The 20,672-nt window shown below is 50.4% G+C and overlaps 1 protein-coding gene across 1 annotated transcript in view; it reads right to left on the reverse strand.

Moving 5' to 3' along the window:
* Positions 1 to 902: 902 nt before the first annotated feature.
* LOC145354265 (solute carrier family 2, facilitated glucose transporter member 5-like) overlaps positions 903 to 20,672 on the reverse strand; it is a 79,086-nt gene continuing 59,316 nt past the window's right edge. Inside the window, exons 9-12 of the mRNA XM_080205354.1 lie at positions 10,224 to 10,325; positions 4,926 to 4,995; positions 2,156 to 2,283; positions 903 to 1,185 (exon numbers count right to left, since the gene is read on the reverse strand). Of these exons, the coding sequence (XP_080061480.1) occupies positions 943 to 1,185; positions 2,156 to 2,283; positions 4,926 to 4,995; positions 10,224 to 10,325 (543 nt within the window). The 3' untranslated portion in view covers positions 903 to 942. The remainder of the gene's footprint in view (positions 1,186 to 2,155; positions 2,284 to 4,925; positions 4,996 to 10,223; positions 10,326 to 20,672) is intronic.

Genomic DNA, 20,672 nt, shown 5'->3' on the forward strand with positions numbered 1-20,672 from the left:
GCCCCAGGCAGCTGAGGGCAAGGCTGCCAATGATGGAGCAATGGAAATTGTGAATGTGCAAGAGATCAGGGTGCAGAGATCTCAGGGAGTTGTAGAGTTGGAGGAATGACAGAGATAGGGAGAGGCAAGGGATTTGAAAATGAGGAAAGAGCTTTAAAATTGAGATATTGCTAGACTGGGAGCCAATGCAAACAACTGAGTACAGGAGTTGGGACTCTGTTTCCTATGATAATAGGGTGGATATATTGCTATGTATTGGGTTGCAGTGATATTGGTTGAGGGATAAAGCATCACAGGGTCACTGGAGATAACTCCCATGTTATTCTCCAGAACGGTGGCTGTGGGACTGCTCTCTTTTTGTCACCAATGTCATCATCAATGACGGACCCTCACATTGAGGATCACTTCATCTAACTGAGAAGACAGGTGGGGTCTTGGTTTAACATCTCATCTGAAAGTCAGCACCCCTGACAGTGCTGCACTCGTTCTTTTGGTGCGGTAACAGGAGAGTTCACTTGGACTGTGTGCCTCAGGTCTCTGGAGTGGTTTTCAGAAAAAAACTTCTTTCATTCATGGTCATCGCTGGCTTGCTGCAGGTTGAGCTCCCAACAGTCTGTCTCAAAAGCAAGAGACCAAACGTTAAGGAGAGCCATGGAGCAGTGATTTGGTGATGAGTGCGGTTTGTAAAAACCTGTAGATGTTTTAGGATTGGGGAGGGAAAGTGGAGGGAGGTGGGTGCTGGAACACCAGTAGTGTTTGAGATCCGAAGGCAGAATGAGTGAGGGTTGGAGATGGTCCAATGGAGGGTCATTTCCACACCTGGAGAGATCTCTGGGATGTTGAATTAATTATCCATTAATAATAACATAAACATCAGACAAAAGAAAGCATCACCTGGTCCATCCATTCTCCTGCACTTTATTCATCCATAAAATAAGTTTCTTAAAAAAATCTAGAACTTTCAAAATGTGTCGAACTATTTTCTAAGGTTCCGTATCCCTTAAACTTCTTCAGCTGAACCTCATTGAGTGATGTGTGATATCTGGCTGAGTTCTTGGAGGAAAACATCTGACTGATCTCCATGAAGGTTTTGTTTTTGGTCTCCGGGATCACAACATAGGCGTAGATAGCGACAATCCAGCATATCCCACAAAACACCAGGTAACAGTAAGCTCCAGCGGACATCTGCACAAACACAGAATACATGTGATAAATTACACACTCATTCAAACCCACGGCTAAGCTAGAGCTCCTGCCCCATTCTACCCAAAACTACCCCCCCACCCGGAATGTCAGAGATCCGAGATCGACCGATGTAGGACTGTCTGAAGAGGCTGTAGATCAAACCCGCCTCAAGGACTTTAAACCTTAAACCAGGTTGAAACTCCCAGTGCTGGTACTGAGGGAGTGCCGCACTGTCAGAGGGTCAGTGCTGAGGGAGTGCCGCACTGTCAGAGGGTCAGTGCTGAGGGAGTGCCGCACTGTCAGAGGGTCAGTGCTGAGGGAGTGCCGCACTGTCAGAGGGTCAGTACTGAGGGAGTGCCGCACTGTCAGAGGGTCAGTGCTGAGGGAGTGCCGCACTGTCAGAGGGTCAGTGCTGAGGGAGTGCCGCACTGTCAGAGGGTCAGTTCTGAGGGAGTGCCGCACTGTCAGAGGGTCAGTACTGAGGGAGTGCCGCACTGTCAGAGGGTCAGTACTGAGGGAGTGCCGCACTGTCAGAGGGTCAGTACTGAGGGAGCGCCGCACTGTCAGAGGTCAGTGCTGAGGGAGCGCCGCACTGTCAGAGGGTCAGTGCTGAGGGAGCGCCGCACTGTCAGAGGGTCAGTGCTGAGGGAGCGCCGCACTGTCAGAGGGTCAGTGCTGAGGGAGCGCCGCACTGTCAGAGGGTCAGTGCTGAGGGAGCGCCGCACTGTCAGAGGGTCAGTGCTGAGGGAGCGCCGCACTGTCAGAGGGTCAGTGCTGAGGGAGCGCCGCACTGTCAGAGGGTCAGTGCTGAGGGAGTGCTGCGCCATGTTTTACTGGGTAGAATTGTACATATTATTTGATAATGCACCATGTGGTATTGTGTTGAAGACTCCCTCGTTTTGATTATGAGTGTTAGATTGTTGAAAGCAGCTGGTTTGTGTTGAATATGGAATGCTGCTGCTATACGCACCTGAAGAAACGGGAATACAAAACCTACAGTGAAATTCGACAGCCAGTTGAGGGTCCCTCCGATGATGTAAGCTGCTGGACGATGCGACTGGGTAAAGAGCTCAGCGGTCATGAGAAAGGGAACCCCCGCTGTACCCCCAGAGTCACCAAGGGAGGGAGGGAAACAGGGAGGGGGAGAGAGAGAGAGAGGCAGAGAGAAAGGGGGAGAGAGAGGGACAGAGAGGGAGAGAGAGGGAAAGCAAGGGAGACGGGGAAGAAGGGGAGAGAGGGAGAGAGAGTGGGAGAGAAAGAGGGAGAGGGGGAGAGGCTGAAGGACAGAGGGAGAGAGAGGGACCGAGAGAGAGAGAGGGAGATGGAGGGTGGGAGAGACATACAGGGAGAGACCGAGAGGGAGAGGGAGGGTGGGAGAGGGAGGGTGGGAGAGAGGGAAAGAAGGGGAGAGAGAGGGAGTGAAAGGGAGGGACTGAGAAAAAAGAGAGAGAAAGTGGAAGAGAGAGAAGGAAATAGTGATTGAGAGAGAAAAAGTGGGTAAACAAATGAGAGAGGAAACAAACAACGGGTAAAACAATGAAAGAGGGAGAAACAGACAGGGAAAGAGAGAATAGAGAGGATAAGGGACACAGAGACGGAGAGAAATAGAAAGTGAGAGTGATAGGGAGAGAGGAAGTTAAATAGAGAGAAAGATAAGAGAGTTATAGCGATGATGGAAGTGATCATCCAGATGTGATAGGGCAAACGGGAAATTGATGATAGGCCGATTGGGATAGAGAGAGGGATAGGCATACAGGGAGAACAAACAACAGGCAGATGTGAGAGAGAGAAAAACACATCCTCAAGAACATGGAACAGGGGAAGATAAGGAGAGAGAGGAAGAAGTTAGTTAGTTTACAACAGCAATCGGTGCCAATGTGCTATTTTTTTCTATTTGCACAAATCTTGAAGAAGCTCCAGTGTTGTGCACATTCTCACAACCTGCACAGGCAATGTGACCTTTCCAAATCCAAGCAGGATGTATTCTCAATAACCTCCTGCTCCCAGTGCCAGCCCGGTGTGGGTTCCCTCTATCCCCCTGACTCAGAAACCCCCCGTCAGCCAGGGCCCCTCCACCCCTGGCTGCTCCGCAGACCTGTCCCACTGCAAGCAGAGAGTGAAGATTGAAATGTAAAAATTAAATGTCATCTGCTGTGTCGTATGTTCCAATGCTTGGCTTGCTTTGCCATTTACTTAAATAGGGATGGCGATAGAATCTAATCTAATACTCAGAGGGTGCGTTTAGGAACAATTTAGTGCAGATTTGCATTATTTTTGCATAATGGCCATGACAGAGCTTAATGTGATAAAATGGATCTGAACTCAGAGTTGAGCGCCATTGTTCATTAAGAATAACAGGGAAGATATATTCATCATTGTTTATATACAATGATGCATGAAAAGTACTAATTAAAGATGTAATTACACTGAATACATTCTCTGTTGTAAATGGAATATATTCTTCATGGACAAGACCAATAAATCAAATACCTAAAATGCCAAGACCCACATTTATCATTCCCACCGCGCTCCTGCTCACTCACAGCTCGTTACTGCTCCACAACCTCGGCAGTTTGGGAGGGTAACATTTTTAAGGGGGTCCGTGAGGTGAAAGGCTCCGGTGCTGTGAAATCAAATACCACCCCCTCCCCCCCTCCAACCCCCCTCGCCCCCACAGTCACCAGGTCAGCACGGTGTGTGCTGCTTTTCCTCAGCACAGACTTACTCCAGGCGTCAGTGAGGGAGGGTCTCCAGTACCTTGGAGGGGTCAGCTCTCAGATAAAGACACTAAACTGGAGGACAGCGATTTCCATCCTTCCCCCATCGGTGTGAAGTTGCATGGATCCTAAGCTCTGGAATTCCTTCCCAAAGCCCCGCCACCTCTTCCTCTCTCTCCTCTTCATGCTTCTTAAAGCATATGTGATTTTGCGCGGCACGGTGTGTCAGCACTGCTGCCCTCACAGCACCAGGGACCCAGGTTCAATTCCGGGCTTGGGTCACTGTCTGTGCGGAGACTGCATGTTCTCCCCGTGTCTGCGTGGGTTTCCTCCGGGTGCTCCGGTTTCCTCCCACAGTCCATGGGGTTTAGGTTGATTGACCGTGCTAAATTGCCCCTTAGTGTCAGGGGATTAGCAGGGTAACTGCATGGGATTATGGGTGGGATTGTGGTCAGTGAAGACTCAATGGGCCGAATGGCCTTCTTTAGCAATGTACTGATTCTGTGACTATAGTTTTGTTTGATAATGCTTCTGTGAAGCACATTACAGAGATTGGATCCATCTGACTGGTTAGACTGGTCAGCAACAATGATTTTCATTTATGTAACACCTTCAACAAAGTGACTCATTGAAAGGAAATCCACAGCAGTGTTATAAAACCAAACCACATCGGGAGTGAATAGGATGGATGATTAAAGGGGCAGCTGAAGGCACAGCTGGTAACAGTGGAGATGCACACAAGGCCAGTGTTAGGGGAGAGGGTTACATCTGGGGAGGGGGTTTGTGGAACTGGAGGACACAATACAGACCGGGAGGGGTGAGACCAGGGAGCGTTTTCCAAATAGTTTTAAAAATTAAGCAAACCCGAGTTTTGGAAGCGGAAAGTTTCCAGGTGTTGGAGGCTGAGGGGGCCTGCCAGGAGAGAGCTGGGACGGTTCCGTCTGAGGCAGCACAACCTGAACGATCGTCTGAGCAGCAGACGGACAGGGCACATGTCTGCACGGAGAGAAACTCTTTCCATACCTGGTCCGACACAGAATCCAGCGATGATCCCCACAACACAGGCAACGCTGGCATAGTGCATCCAGGGAACCTGCCATCACAGCAGTACAGCAGGCAGACAAATCAATGCAGTCTCAGTGTTGGAGTAAAACATACATTGCAAAAAAAAACAAAGCCCTTTATTTATGTGATGCCTTTCACCATCTCAGGATATTAAAAAGCTCTTCACAACCGGTGAAATACGTTTCTGAATTGTTGCATTTTGGAAACACAGGATTCAACTCATACACAGCAAGATCCCAGAAACAGCAGTGTGATAAATGACCAGACAATTTGCTTTTGTGTTTGCCAAGCGGTAAATATATGTGGGAACATAGAACATAGAACACTACAGCACAAACAGGCCCTTCGGCCCACGAGTTGCGCCGATCACATCAACACCTACCAATCTATAAACCTATCTATAACCCCCAATCCCATTAAACCCCATATACTCATCCAGAAGTCTTTTAAAAGACCCCAGCGAGTTCGCCTCCACCACCACTGACGGCAGCCAATTCCATTCACTCACCACCCTCTGAGTGAAAAACTTACCCCTAACATCACTTCTGTGATGTTATGTGGAAAACTTCCCAACATCATCTTGCCAGTGATGCCTCAGAAATTTTTACACCTACTGGAAATAGCACACAGGGCGTTGGTTTAATACTGAACCCAAAATATGGAAATTCACCTGTGCGGCACTCCCTCAGCACTGACCCTCTGACAGTGTGACACTCCCTCAGCACTGACCCTCTGACAGTGTGACACTCCCTCAGCACTGACCCTCTGACAGTGCGACACTCCCTCAGTACTGACCCTCTGACAGTGCGACACTCCCTCAGTACTGACCCTCTGACAGTGCGACACTCCCCCAGTACTGACCCTCTGACAGTGCGACACTCCCTCAGTACTGACCCTCTGACAGTGCGACACTCCCTCAGTACTGACCCTCTGACAGTGCGACACTCCCCCAGTACTGACCCTCTGACAGTGCGACGCTCCCTCAGTACTGACCCTCTGACAGTGCGACACTCCCCCAGTACTGACCCTCTGACAGTGCGGCGCTCCCTCAGCACTGACCCTCTGACAGTGTGACACTCCCCCAGTACTGACCCTCTGACAGTGCGGCACTCCCTCAGCACTGACCCTCTGACAATGCGGCACTCCCTCAGTACTGACCCTCTGACAGTGCGGCACTCCCTCAGTACTGACCCTCTGACAGTGCGGCACTCCCTCAGTACTGACCCTCTGACAGTGCGGCACTCCCCCAGTACTGACCCTCTGACAGTGCGGCACTCCCTCAGTACTGACCCTCTGACAGTGCGGCACTCCCTCAGTACTGACCCTCTGACAGTGCGGCACTCCCTCAGTACTGACCCTCTGACAGTGCGGCACTCCCCCAGTACTGACCCTCTGACAGTGCGGCACTCCCTCAGCACTGACCCTCTGACAGTGCGGCACTCCCTCAGCACTGACCCTCTGACAGTGTGACACTCCCTCAGCACTGACCCTCTGACAGTGTGACACTCCCTCAGCACTGACCCTCTGACAGTGCGACACTCCCTCAGTACTGACCCTCTGACAGTGCGACACTCCCTCAGTACTGACCCTCTGACAGTGCGACACTCCCCCAGTACTGACCCTCTGACAGTGCGACACTCCCTCAGTACTGACCCTCTGACAGTGCGACACTCCCTCAGTACTGACCCTCTGACAGTGCGACACTCCCCCAGTACTGACCCTCTGACAGTGCGACACTCCCTCAGTACTGACCCTCTGACAGTGCGACACTCCCCCAGTACTGACCCTCTGACAGTGCGGCGCTCCCTCAGCACTGACCCTCTGACAGTGTGACACTCCCCCAGTACTGACCCTCTGACAGTGCGGCACTCCCTCAGCACTGACCCTCTGACAATGCGGCACTCCCTCAGTACTGACCCTCTGACAGTGCGGCACTCCCTCAGTACTGACCCTCTGACAGTGCGGCACTCCCTCAGTACTGACCCTCTGACAGTGCGGCACTCCCCCAGTACTGACCCTCTGACAGTGCGGCACTCCCTCAGTACTGACCCTCTGACAGTGCGGCACTCCCTCAGTACTGACCCTCTGACAGTGCGGCACTCCCTCAGTACTGACCCTCTGACAGTGCGGCACTCCCCCAGTACTGACCCTCTGACAGTGCGGCACTCCCTCAGTACTGACCCTCTGACAGTGCGGCACTCCCTCAGTACTGACCCTCTGACAGTGCGACACTCCCTCAGCACTGACCCTCTGACAGTGCGGCACTCCCTCAGCACTGACCCTCTGACAGTGCGACACTCCCCTAGTACTGACCCTCTGACAGTGCGACACTCCCCCAGTACTGACCCTCTGACAGTGCGACACTCCCCTAGTACTGACCCTCTGACAGTGCGGCACTCCCTCAGTACTGACCCTCTGACAGTGTGGCACTCCCCCAGTACTGACCCTCTCACAGTGGAGCCACTGTTTAGATGAACATTGATATCTGGAGTTTTATTTCCTGTCCTCAATCCCAGCATTGAGCCATCATCCAGACAGATAGCTGTCCAACACTCACCATCACCCAACTAAATTCACCCAGACTCTCAATCAATCCTCACATTGCAATATTTTATAAATAGGAAGATATATTGTCTGATTGTTCCCTCCCGGGTTCCAGGAAATCTCTACAGAATCCTCCACTGATCTCAGCTTCAGATCAGCTCGATCTGAACCTTGTACCTTTAGCTCACTGATCAACCAGCTTTTCAGTAACAACATCAACCTGCATTTACGTGTCGCCTGTCACATGGTTAAATGTCCCAAGGTGCTTAAGGAGCACAAATCGGACTAACCGTGACATCAAATCACATGAGAGATATTCAGTCAGGTGATCCAAAGCTTGGTCACAGGGATAGTTTTTTTCTAATTGTTCATTGGATATGGATGCACTGGCCAGAACATCATTTATCGCCCAACCCTAATTGCTCTTTGAGAAGGTGGTGGTGAGCTACCTCCTTGATCCACTTCAGCCCATGTGGTGTAGGCACACCCATGATGCTGTTAGGAAGGGAGTTCCAGGATTTGACGCAGTGACAGTTAAGTAGCGGCGATTTATTTCCAAGTCAGGATGATGAGAGGGTTTGGGGGATACACATGGTGGTGGTGGTGTTCCCATGCTTCTGCTGCCCTTGTACTGCTCGGTAGTAGAGCTTATGGGCAGGAATAGGTCCCACCCACCACTTTACAGCATGAATCACACTGAGGGACTCTGCATTGTGTCAGAGACTCATTCCAGTTAGTATGCCTAAAAAACAGGCTGGAAATACTCCCCTTTTCCCCAGCCGTTGGGCACTCAGTTTTGTTTTGGGAGAATCCCGGCCTCAGCAGAGTGTGTCACTTGGATCCTCTAACCCATTTCTCCATTCAGTAAGATCATGGAGTCATAGAAACCCTACAGTGCAGAAAGAGGCCCTTCGGCCCATCAAGTCTGCACCGAACACAATCCCACCAGTCCCTACCCCCATATCCCGACATATTATACCCTCTAACCTACACATCCCTGGACACTAGGGGGCAATATCTTAGCATGGCCAATCAACCTAACCCGCACATCGTTGGACTGTGGGAGGAAACTGGAGTACCCGGAGGAAACCCACGCAGACACGAGGAGAACATGCAAACTCCACACACTCAGTGACCCGAGCCGGGAATTGAACCCAGGACGCTGGATCTGTGAAGCAGCAGTGCTAACCACTGAGCTACCGTGCCGCCATGGCTGATACTCCAACCCAAATCTATTTTCCCATTGGATCCTCAACTGTCTGACTATCCAGAAACCTATTGATTCATGGAATATCCTCATCCGATCAGCATCCACAAACCCCAGGGTGAAAGATCTCGCCAGCTGAATTAGAACAAACAGCAGAGAAAATTCCAGCACAGGAACAGGCCCTTTGGCCCTCCAACCCTGTACTGACCATGCTGCCCAACTGAACTAAAACCCTCTACCCATCCGGGGACCATATCCCCCTATTCCCATCCTATTCATGGATTTGTCCAGATGCTCCTTAAAACTCATCTGCTTCTGCTACCTTCCCATTCGGCGAGTTCCAGGCACCCGCCACCCTCTGTGTAAAAACCTTACCTCGTACATCTCCTTTAAACCTTGCCCCTCGCACCTCAAACTTGAGGAAGGAAGATTCCTTCGCCGGAGGCTCTGCTCCCCGATTCGAGAACAGCTTTCCAGATTACTGCCCAATATGATCCCATTTTAACACTTGGAAAATGAATCTGACCCCAGATACCAGCAATGACAGAACAGCAATAAAACAGCTCAGTAACACTCGATGTATCGTTACAGTTTGTGGATTATAGAGCAACATAGAATATAAATATGAAAATCTGTGCATTAAAACTACTTTGTAAAAGTTTTATTATCTGATATTCTCAGCCAAGTTTTTCATATTCCCTAATGACAGAAGGTTACAGTACTCTACCTTACACCTCACACGTACAGGACTTATCATAGAATCCCTATGGTGCAGAACAAGGCCATTTGGCCCATTGAGTCTGCACTGACCCTCTTCCAGAGCATCTCACTCAGGACCACCTCCTGCCCTATCCCATTCACTCCACATATTTACTCCACTAATTCCCCTAACCCACACACCTTTGGACACTAATGGGCAATTTAACACAGCCAATCCACTCTAACCTGTGCATCTTTGGAGCAATTGGGAGGAAATTGGAGCACCCAGAGGAAACCCATGCAGGCACGGGGAGAAAGTGAACACTCCACCCAGTCATCCAATGCCAGAATCGAACCTGGGTCCCTGGCACTGTGAGGCAGCAGTGCTAACCACAGAAGCTGCTCTTCCGAACGCCTTTCCACCCACCCACACATACACGTACACACACCTGCAACACACACCTGCAACGCACCCATGCAACGCACACACCCAACAGACAGGCACATAACTGATGTTTTTCACCTTGAGGGCTATTTTAGTAAATATCTGCACTCTCTCCTGGATCCTTCCTGAAATGCAGTGCCCAAAGTTAAACATGATATTCCAGCTGGGGTCAAATTACATCATTGGCTGGAAAATGCTTTGGGGTGTCTTGAGGTGGAAAATGGCGCTATAGAAATGCAAGTCCTTTCTTGGCTGTTCACGTCTTTCCTGTGTGTAGTGTGAGCACTAAGTGAGCCTTGTACAGAGAGCCACCAGTTCCTTAAATATCTGATCAATCAGATTTGAGTAAATTAGGAATTACCTCAAATAGCAATGACATGGTAATACCAGCACAGGAAAATCCCATAAAGCTGAATCCACCAATCAGCAGCGGACGCCTCCCCAACCTCTCGATTGTCAAAGTCTGAAATGGAGAAAGGAACAGAAAAAGCATCAGACATTATCAGAGTGGGAATGTGAGTCACTCTGTACAGTATCAGAGCGGGAATGTGAGTCACTCTGTACAGTCAGTGTCAGAGCGGGAATGTGAGTCACTCTGTACAGTCAGTGTCAGAGCGGGAATGTGAGTCACTCTGTACAGTCAGTATCAGAGTGGGAATGTGAGTCACTCTGTACAGTCAGTATCAGAGCGGGAATGTGAGTCACTCTGTACAGTGTCAGAGCGGGAATGTGAGTCACTCTGTACAGTCTGTGTCAGAGCGGGAATGTGAGTCACTCTGTACAGTCAGTGTCAGAGCGGGAATGTGAGTCACTCTGTACAGTGTCAGAGCGGGAATGTGAGTCACTCTGTACAGTCTGTGTCAGAGCGGGAATGTGAGTCACTCTGTACAGTCAGTGTCAGAGCGGGAATGTGAGTCACTCTGTACAGTCAGTATCAGAGCGGGAATGTGAGTCACTCTGTACAGTCTGTGTCAGAGCGGGAATGTGAGTCACTCTGTACAGTGTCAGAGTGGGAATGTGAGTCACTCTGTACAGTCAGTGTCAGAGCGGGAATGTGAGTCACTCTGTACAGTCTGTGTCAGAGCGGGAATGTGAGTCACTCTGTACAGTGTCAGAGCGGGAATGTGAGTCACTCTGTACAGTCAGTGTCAGAGCGGGAATGTGAGTCACTCTGTACAGTCAGTGTCAGAGCGGGAATGTGAGTCACTCTGTACAGTGTCAGAGCGGGAATGTGAGTCACTCTGTACAGTGTCAGAGCGGGAATGTGAGTCACTCTGTACAGTCAGTGTCAGAGCAGGAATGTGAGTCACTCTGTACAGTCAGTGTCAGAGCAGGAATGTGAGTCACTCTGTACAGTGTCAGAGTGGGAATGTGAGTCACTCTGTACAGTGTCAGAGCGGGAATGTGAGTCACTCTGTACAGTCAGTGTCAGAGCGGGAATGTGAGTCACTCTGTACAGTCAGTGTCAGAGCGGGAATGTGAGTCACTCTGGACAGTGTCAGAGCGGGAATGTGAGTCACTCTGTACAGTCAGTGTCAGAGCGGGAATGTGAGTCACTCTGTACAGTGTCAGAGCGGGAATGTGAGTCACTCTGTACAGTCAGTGTCAGAGCGGGAATGTGAGTCACTCTGTACAGTCAGTGTCAGAGTGGGAATGTGAGTCACTCTGTACAGTGTCAGAGCGGGAATGTGAGTCACTCTGTACAGTCAGTGTCAGAGCGGGAATGTGAGTCACTCTGTACAGTGTCAGAGCGGGAATGTGAGTCACTCTGTACAGTCAGTGTCAGAGCGGGAATGTGAGTCACTCTGTACAGTCAGTGTCAGAGTGGGAATGTGAGTCACTCTGTACAGTGTCAGAGCGGGAATGTGAGTCACTCTGTACAGTCAGTGTCAGAGCGGGAATGTGAGTCACTCTGTACAGTCAGTGTCAGAGCGGGAATGTGAGTCACTCTGTACAGTCAGTATCAGAGCGGGAATGTGAGTCACTCTGTACAGTCAGTGTCAGAGCAGGAATGTGAGTCACTCTGTACAGTCAGTGTCAGAGCAGGAATGTGAGTCACTCTGTACAGTCAGTGTCAGAGTGGGAATGTGAGTCACTCTGTACAGTGTCAGAGCGGGAATGTGAGTCACTCTGTACAGTCAGAGTCAGAGCAGGAATGTGAGTCACTCTGTACAGTCAGTGTCAGAGCGGGAATGTGAGTCACTCTGTACAGTCAGTGTCAGAGCAGGAATGTGAGTCACTCTGTACAGTCAGTGTCAGAGTGGGAATGTGAGTCACTCTGTACAGTGTCAGAGCGGGAATGTGAGTCACTCTGTACAGTCAGAGTCAGAGCAGGAATGTGAGTCACTCTGTACAGTCAGTGTCAGAGCGGGAATGTGAGTCACTCTGTACAGTCAGTGTCAGAGCGGGAATGTGAGTCACTCTGTACAGTCAGTGTCAGAGCGGGAATGTGAGTCACTCTGTACAGTCAGTGTCAGAGCGGGAATGTGAGTCACTCTGTACAGTCAGTGTCAGAGCGGGAATGTGAGTCACTCTGTACAGTCAGAGTCAGAGCAGGAATGTGAGTCACTCTGTATAGTGTCAGAGCGGGAATGTGAGTCACTCTGTACAGTCAGTGTCAGAGCGGGAATGTGAGTCACTCTGTACAGTCAGTGTCAGAGCGGGAATGTGAGTCACTCTGTATAGTGTCAGAGCGGGAATGTGAGTCACTCTGTACAGTCAGTGTCAGAGCGGGAATGTGAGTCACTCTGTACAGTCAGTGTCAGAGCGGGAATGTGAGTCACTCTGTACAGTCAGTGTCAGAGCGGGAATGTGAGTCACTCTGTACAGTGTCAGAGCGGGAATGTGAGTCACTCTGTACAGTGTCAGAGTGGGAATGTGAGTCACTCTGTACAGTCAGTGTCAGAGCGGGAATGTGAGTCACTCTGTACAGTCAGTGTCAGAGCGGGAATGTGAGTCACTCTGTACAGTCAGTGTCAGAGCGGGAATGTGAGTCACTCTGTACAGTCAGTGTCAGAGCGGGAATGTGAGTCACTCTGTACAGTCAGTGTCAGAGCGGGAATGTGAGTCACTCTGTACAGTCAGTGTCAGAGCGGGAATGTGAGTCACTCTGTACAGTCAGTGTCAGAGCGGGAATGTGAGTCACTCTGTACAGTCAGTGTCAGAGCGGGAATGTGAGTCACTCTGTACAGTCAGTGTCAGAGCGGGAATGTGAGTCACTCTGTACAGTCAGTGTCAGAGCAGGAATGTGAGTCACTCTGTACAGTCAGTGTCAGAGCGGGAATGTGAGTCACTCTGTACAGTCAGTGTCAGAGCAGGAATGTGAGTCACTCTGTACAGTCAGTGTCAGAGCGGGAATGTGAGTCACTCTGTACAGTCAGTGTCAGAGTGGGAATGTGAGTCACTCTGTACAGTGTCAGAGTGGGAATGTGAGTCACTCTGTACAGCGTCAGAGCGGGAATGTGAGTCACTCTGTACAGTCAGTGTCAGAGCAGGAATGTGAGTCACTCTGTACAGTCAGTGTCAGAGCGGGAATGTGAGTCACTCTGTACAGTGTCAGAGTGGGAATGTGAGTCACTCTGTACAGTCAGTGTCAGAGCAGGAATGTGAGTCACTCTGTACAGTCAGTGTCAGAGCGGGAATGTGAGTCACTCTGTACAGTCAGTGTCAGAGCGGGAATGTGAGTCACTCTGTACAGTGTCAGAGTGGGAATGTGAGTCACTCTGTACAGTCAGTGTCAGAGTGGGAATGTGAGTCACTCTGTACAGTGTCAGAGTGGGAATGTGAGTCACTCTGTACAGCGTCAGAGCGGGAATGTGAGTCACTCTGTACAGTCAGTGTCAGAGCAGGAATGTGAGTCACTCTGTACAGTGTCAGAGTGGGAATGTGAGTCACTCTGTACAGTCTGTGTCAGAGCGGGAATGTGAGTCACTCTGTACAGTGTCAGAGCGGGAATGTGAGTCACTCTGTACAGTCAGTGTCAGAGCAGGAATGTGAGTCACTCTGAACAGTGTCAGAGTGGGAATGTGAGTCACTCTGTACAGTCTGTGTCAGAGCGGGAATGTGAGTCACTCTGTACAGTGTCAGAGCGGGAATGTGAGTCACTCTGTACAGTGTCAGAGCGGGAATGTGAGTCACTCTGTACAGTCAGTATCAGAGCGGGAATGTGAGTCACTCTGTACAGTCAGTATCAGAGCGGGAATGTGAGTCACTCTGTACAGTCAGTGTCAGAGCGGGAATGTGAGTCACTCTGTACAGTCAGTGTCAGAGCAGGAATGTGAGTCACTCTGTACAGTGTCAGAGTGGGAATGTGAGTCACTCTGTACAGTGTCAGAGCGGGAATGTGAGTCACTCTGTACAGTCAGTGTCAGAGCAGGAATGTGAGTCACTCTGTACAGTGTCAGAGCGGGAATGTGAGTCACTCTGTACAGTGTCAGAGCGGGAATGTGAGTCACTCTGTACAGTCAGTGTCAGAGCAGGAATGTGAGTCACTCTGTACAGTGTCAGAGCGGGAATGTGAGTCACTCTGTACAGTCAGTGTCAGAGCAGGAATGTGAGTCACTCTGTACAGTGTCAGAGTGGGAATGTGAGTCACTCTGTACAGTGTCAGAGCGGGAATGTGAGTCACTCTGTACAGTCAGTGTCAGAGCAGGAATGTGAGTCACTCTGTACAGTGTCAGAGCGGGAATGTGAGTCACTCTGTACAGTGTCAGAGCGGGAATGTGAGTCACTCTGTACAGTGTCAGAGCGGGAATGTGAGTCACTCTGTACAGTGTCAGAGCGGGAATGTGAGTCACTCTGTACAGTGTCAGAGCGGGAATGTGAGTCACTCTGTACAGTGTCAGAGCGGGAATGTGAGTCACTCTGTACAGTGTCAGAGCGGGAATGTGAGTCACTCTGTACAGTCAGTGTCAGAGCGGGAATGTGAGTCACTCTGTACAGTCAGTGTCAGAGCAGGAATGTGAGTCACTCTGTACAGTGTCAGAGTGGGAATGTGAGTCACTCTGTACAGTGTCAGAGCGGGAATGTGAGTCACTCTGTACAGTGTCAGAGCGGAAAGTGAGTCACTCTGTACAGTCTGTGTCAGAGCGGGAATGTGAGTCACTCTGTACAGTCAGTGTCAGAGCGGGAATGTGAGTCACTCTGTACAGTGTCAGAGCGGGAATGTGAGTCACTCTGTACAGTATCAGAGCGGGAATGTGAGTCACTCTGTACATTCAGTGTCAGAGCGGGAATGTGAGTCACTCTGTACAGTCAGTGTCAGAGCGGGAATGTGAGTCACTCTGTACAGTCTGTGTCAGAGCGGGAATGTGAGTCACTCTGTACAGTGTCAGAGCGGGGAATGTGATTCACTCTGTACAGTCAGTGTCAGGAGCGGGGAATGTGAGTCACTCTGTACAGTCAGTGTCAGAGCGGGAATGTGAGTCACTCTGTACAGTCAGTGTCAGAGCGGGAATGTGAGTCACTCTGTACAGTCAGTGTCAGAGCAGGAATGTGAGTCACTCTGTACAGTCAGTGTCAGAGCGGGAATGTGAGTCACTCTGTACAGTCAGTGTCAGAGCGGGAATGTGAGTCACTCTGTACAGTGTCAGAGCGGGAATGTGAGTCACTCTGTACAGTGTCAGAGCGGGAATGTGAGTCACTCTGTACAGTCAGTGTCAGAGCGGGAATGTGAGTCACTCTGTACAGTGTCAGAGCGGGAATGTGAGTCACTCTGTACAGTCAGTATCAGAGCGGGAATGTGAGTCACTCTGTACAGTGTCAGAGCGGGAATGTGAGTCACTCTGTACAGTCAGTGTCAGAGCGGGAATGTGAGTCACTCTGTACAGTCAGTGTCAGAGCGGGAATGTCAGTCACTCTGTACAGTCAGTGTCAGAGCAGGAATGTGAGTCACTCTGTACAGTCTGTGTCAGAGCGGGAATGTGAGTCACTCTGTACAGTGTCAGAGCAGGAATGTGAGTCACTCTGTACAGTGCCAGAGCGGGAATGTGAGTCACTCTGTACAGTCAGTGTCAGAGCGGGAATGTGAGTCACTCTGTACAGTGTCAAGGCGGGAATGTGAGTCACTCTGTACAGTCAGTGTCAGAGCAGGAATGTGAGTCACTCTGTACAGTCAGTATCAGAGCGGGAATGTGAGTCACTCTGTACAGTGTCAGAGCAGGGATGTGAGTCACTCTGTACAGTCAGTATCAGAGCGGGAATGTGAGTCACTCTGTACAGTCAGTGTCAGAGCGGGAATGTGAGTCACTCTGTACAGTGTCAGAGCGGGAATGTGAGTCACTCTGTACAGTCAGTGTCAGAGCGGGAATGTGAGTCACTCTGTACAGTCAGTGTCAGAGCAGGAATGTGAGTCACTCTGTACAGTGTCAGAGCGGGAATGTGAGTCACTCTGTACAGTCAGTGTCAGAGAGGGAATGTGAGTCACTCTGTACAGTCAGTGTCAGAGCGGGAATGTGAGTCACTCTGTACAGTCAGTATCAGAGCGGGAATGTGAGTCACTCTGGACAGTGTCAGAGCGGGAATGTGAGTCACTCTGTACAGTCAGTGTCAGAGCGGGAATGTGAGTCACTCTGTACAGTGTCAGAGCGGGAATGTGAGTCACTCTGTACAGTCAGTGTCAGAGCGGGAATGTGAGTCACTCTGTACAGTCAGTGTCAGAGCGGGAATGTGAGTCACTCTGTACAGTCAGTGTCAGAGCGGGAATGTGAGTCACTCTGTACAGTGTCAGAGCGGGAATGTGAGTCACTCAGTACAGTCAGTGTCAGAGCGGGAATGTGAGTCACTCTGTACAGTGTCAGAGCGGGAATGTGAGTCACTCTGTACAGTCAGTGTCAGAGCGGGAATGTGAGTCACTCTGTACAGTGTCAGAGCGGGAATGTGAGTCACTCTGTACAGTCAGTGTCAGAGCGGGAATGTGAGTCACTCTGTACAGTCAGTGTCAGAGTGGGAATGTGAGTCACTCTGTACAGTGTCAGAGCGGGAATGTGAGTCACTCTGTACAGTCAGTGTCAGAGCAGGAATGTGAGTCACTCTGTATAGTGTCAGAGCGGGAATGTGAGTCACTCTGTACAGTCAGTGTCAGAGCGGGAATGTGAGTCACTCTGTACAGTCAGAGTCAGAGCAGGAATGTGAGTCACTCTGTATAGTGTCAGAGCGGGAATGTGAGTCACTCTGTACAGTCAGTGTCAGAGCGGGAATGTGAGTCACTCTGTACAGTCAGTGTCAGAGCGGGAATGTGAGTCACTCTGTATAGTGTCAGAGCGGGAATGTGAGTCACTCTGTACAGTCAGTGTCAGAGCGGGAATGTGAGTCACTCTGTACAGTCAGTGTCAGAGCGGGAATGTGAGTCACTCTGTACAGTCAGTGTCAGAGCGGGAATGTGAGTCACTCTGTATAGTGTCAGAGCGGGAATGTGAGTCACTCTGTACAGTGTCAGAGCGGGAATGTGAGTCACTCTGTACAGTCAGTGTCAGAGCGGGAATGTGAGTCACTCTGTACAGTCAGTGTCAGAGCGGGAATGTGAGTCACTCTGTATAGTGTCAGAGCGGGAATGTGAGTCACTCTGTACAGTGTCAGAGCGGGAATGTGAGTCACTCTGTACAGTCAGTGTCAGAGCGGGAATGTGAGTCACTCTGTACAGTGTCAGAGCGGGAATGTGAGTCACTCTGTACAGTCAGTGTCAGAGCGGGAATGTGAGTCACTCTGTACAGTCAGTGTCAGAGCGGGAATGTGAGTCACTCTGTATAGTGTCAGAGCGGGAATGTGAGTCACTCTGTACAGTCAGTGTCAGAGCGGGAATGTGAGTCACTCTGTACAGTCAGTGTCAGAGCGGGAATGTGAGTCACTCTGTACAGTGTCAGAGCGGGAATGTGAGTCACTCTGTACAGTGTCAGAGTGGGAATGTGAGTCACTCTGTACAGTCAGTGTCAGAGCGGGAATGTGAGTCACTCTGTACAGTCAGTGTCAGAGCAGGAATGTGAGTCACTCTGTACAGTCAGTGTCAGAGCGGGAATGTGAGTCACTCTGTACAGTCAGTGTCAGAGCAGGAATGTGAGTCACTCTGTACAGTCAGTGTCAGAGCGGGAATGTGAGTCACTCTGTACAGTCAGTGTCAGAGCGGGAATGTGAGTCACTCTGTACAGTCAGTGTCAGAGCGGGAATGTGAGTCACTCTGTACAGTCAGTGTCAGAGCGGGAATGTGAGTCACTCTGTACAGTCAGTGTCAGAGCGGGAATGTGAGTCACTCTGTACAGTCAGTGTCAGAGCGGGAATGTGAGTCACTCTGTACAGTCAGTGTCAGAGCGGGAATGTGAGTCACTCTGTACAGTCAGTGTCAGAGCGGGAATGTGAGTCACTCTGTACAGTCAGTGTCAGAGCGGGAATGTGAGTCACTCTGTACAGTCAGTGTCAGAGCAGGAATGTGAGTCACTCTGTACAGTCAGTGTCAGAGCGGGAATGTGAGTCACTCTGTACAGTGTCAGAGCGGGAATGTGAGTCACTCTGTACAGTCAGTGTCAGAGCGGGAATGTGAGTCACTCTGTACAGTCAGTGTCAGAGCGGGAATGTGAGTCACTCTGTACAGTCAGTGTCAGAGCGGGAATGTGAGTCACTCTGTACAGTCAGTGTCAGAGCGGGAATGTGAGTCACTCTGTACAGTGTCAGAGCGGGAATGTGAGTCACTCTGTACAGTCAGTGTCAGAGCGGGAATGTGAGTCACTCTGTACAGTCAGTGTCAGAGCGGGAATGTGAGTCACTCTGTACAGTCAGTGTCAGAGCGGGAATGTGAGTCACTCTGTACAGTCAGTGTCAGAGCGGGAATGTGAGTCACTCTGTACAGTCAGTGTCAGAGCGGGAATGTGAGTCACTCTGTACAGTGTCAGAGCGGGAATGTGAGTCACTCTGTACAGTCAGTGTCAGAGCGGGAATGTGAGTCACTCTGTACAGTCAGTGTCAGAGCAGGAATGTGAGTCACTCTGTACAGTGTCAGAGCGGGAATGTGAGTCACTCTGTACAGTCAGTGTCAGAGCGGGAATGTGAGTCACTCTGTACAGTGTCAGAGCGGGAATGTGAGTCACTCTGTACAGTGTCAGAGCGGGAATGTGAGTCACTCTGTACAGTCAGTATCAGAGCGGGAATGTGAGTCACTCTGTACAGTGTCAGAGCGGGAATGTGAGTCACTCTGTACAGTGTCAGAGCGGGAATGTGAGTCACTCTGTACAGTCAGTATCAGAGCGGGAATGTGAGTCACTCTGTACAGTCAGTGTCAGAGAGGGAATGTGAGTCACTCTGTACAGTCAGTGTCAGAGCGGGAATGTGAGTCACTCTGTACAGTCAGTATCAGAGCGGGAATGTGAGTCACTCTGTACCAGTGTCAGAGCGGGAATGTGAGTCACTCTGTACAGTCAGTGTCAGAGCGGGAATGTGAGTCACTCTGTACAGTCAGTATCAGAGCAGGAATGTGAGTCACTCTGTACAGTCAGTGTCAGAGCGGGAATGTGAGTCACTCTGTACAGTCAGTGTCAGAGCGGGAATGTGAGTCACTCTGTACAGTCAGCGTCAGAGCAGGAATGTGAGTCACTCTGTACAGTCAGTGTCAGAGCGGGAATGTGAGTCACTCTGTACAGTCAGTGTCAGAGCGGGAATGTGAGTCACTCTGTACAGTCAGTGTCAGAGCAGGAATGTGAGTCACTCTGTACAGTGTCAGAGCGGGAATGTGAGTCACTCTGTACAGTCGGTGTCAGGGCGGGAATGTGAGTCACTCTGTACAGTCAGTGTCAGAGTGGGAATGTGAGTCACTCTGTACAGTCAGTGTCAGAGCAGGAATGTGAGTCACTCTGTACAGTGTCAGAGCGGGAATGTTAGTCACTCTGTACAGTCGGTGTCAGAGCGGGAATGTGAGTCACTCTGTACAGTCAGTGTCAGAGCAGGAATGTGAGTCACTCTGTACAGTGTCAGAGCGGGAATGTGAGTCACTCTGTACAGTCAGAGTCAGAGCGGGAATGTGAGTCACTCTGTACAGTCAGTGTCAGAGCAGGAATGTGAGTCACTCTGTACAGTGTGAGAGCGGGAATGTGAGTCACTCTGTACAGTGTCAGAGCGGGAATGTGAGTCACTCTGTACAGTGTCAGAGCGGGAATGTGAGTCACTCTGTACAGTGTCAGAGCGGGAATGTGAGTCACTCTGTACAGTCAGTGTCAGAGCGGGAATGTGAGTCACTCTGTACAGTGTCGAGCGGGAATGTGAGTCACTCTGTACAGTCAGTGTCAGAGCGGGAATGTGAGTCACTCTGTACAGTGTCAGAGCGGGACTGTGAGTCACTCTGTACAGTCAGTGTCAGAGCGGGAATGTGAGTCACTCTGTACAGTCAGTATCAGAGCTGGAATGTGAGTCACTCTGTACAGTGTCAGAGCGGGAATGTGAGTCACTCTGTACAGTCAGTGTCAGAGCGGGAATGTGAGTCACTCTGTACAGTCAGTGTCAGAGCGGGAATGTGAGTCACTCTGTACAGTGTCAGAGCGGGAATGTGAGTCACTCTGTACAGTCAGTGTCAGAGCGGGAATGTGAGTCACTCTGTACAGTGTCAGAGCGGGAATGTGAGTCACTCTGTATAGTGTCAGAGCGGGAATGTGAGTCACTCTGTACAGTCAGTATCAGAGCGGGAATGTGAGTCACTCTGTACAGTCAGTATCAGAGTGGGAATGTGAGTCACTCTGTACAGTGTCAGAGCGGGAATGTGAGTCACTCTGTACAGTCAGTATCAGAGCGGGAATGTGAGTCACTCTGTACAGTCAGTATCAGAGCGGGAATGTGA

Source organism: Carcharhinus amblyrhynchos, chromosome 17, assembly GCF_965287045.1.
Source record: "Carcharhinus amblyrhynchos chromosome 17, sCarAmb.v2.hapA, whole genome shotgun sequence".
NCBI lineage: Eukaryota > Metazoa > Chordata > Chondrichthyes > Carcharhiniformes > Carcharhinidae > Carcharhinus > Carcharhinus amblyrhynchos.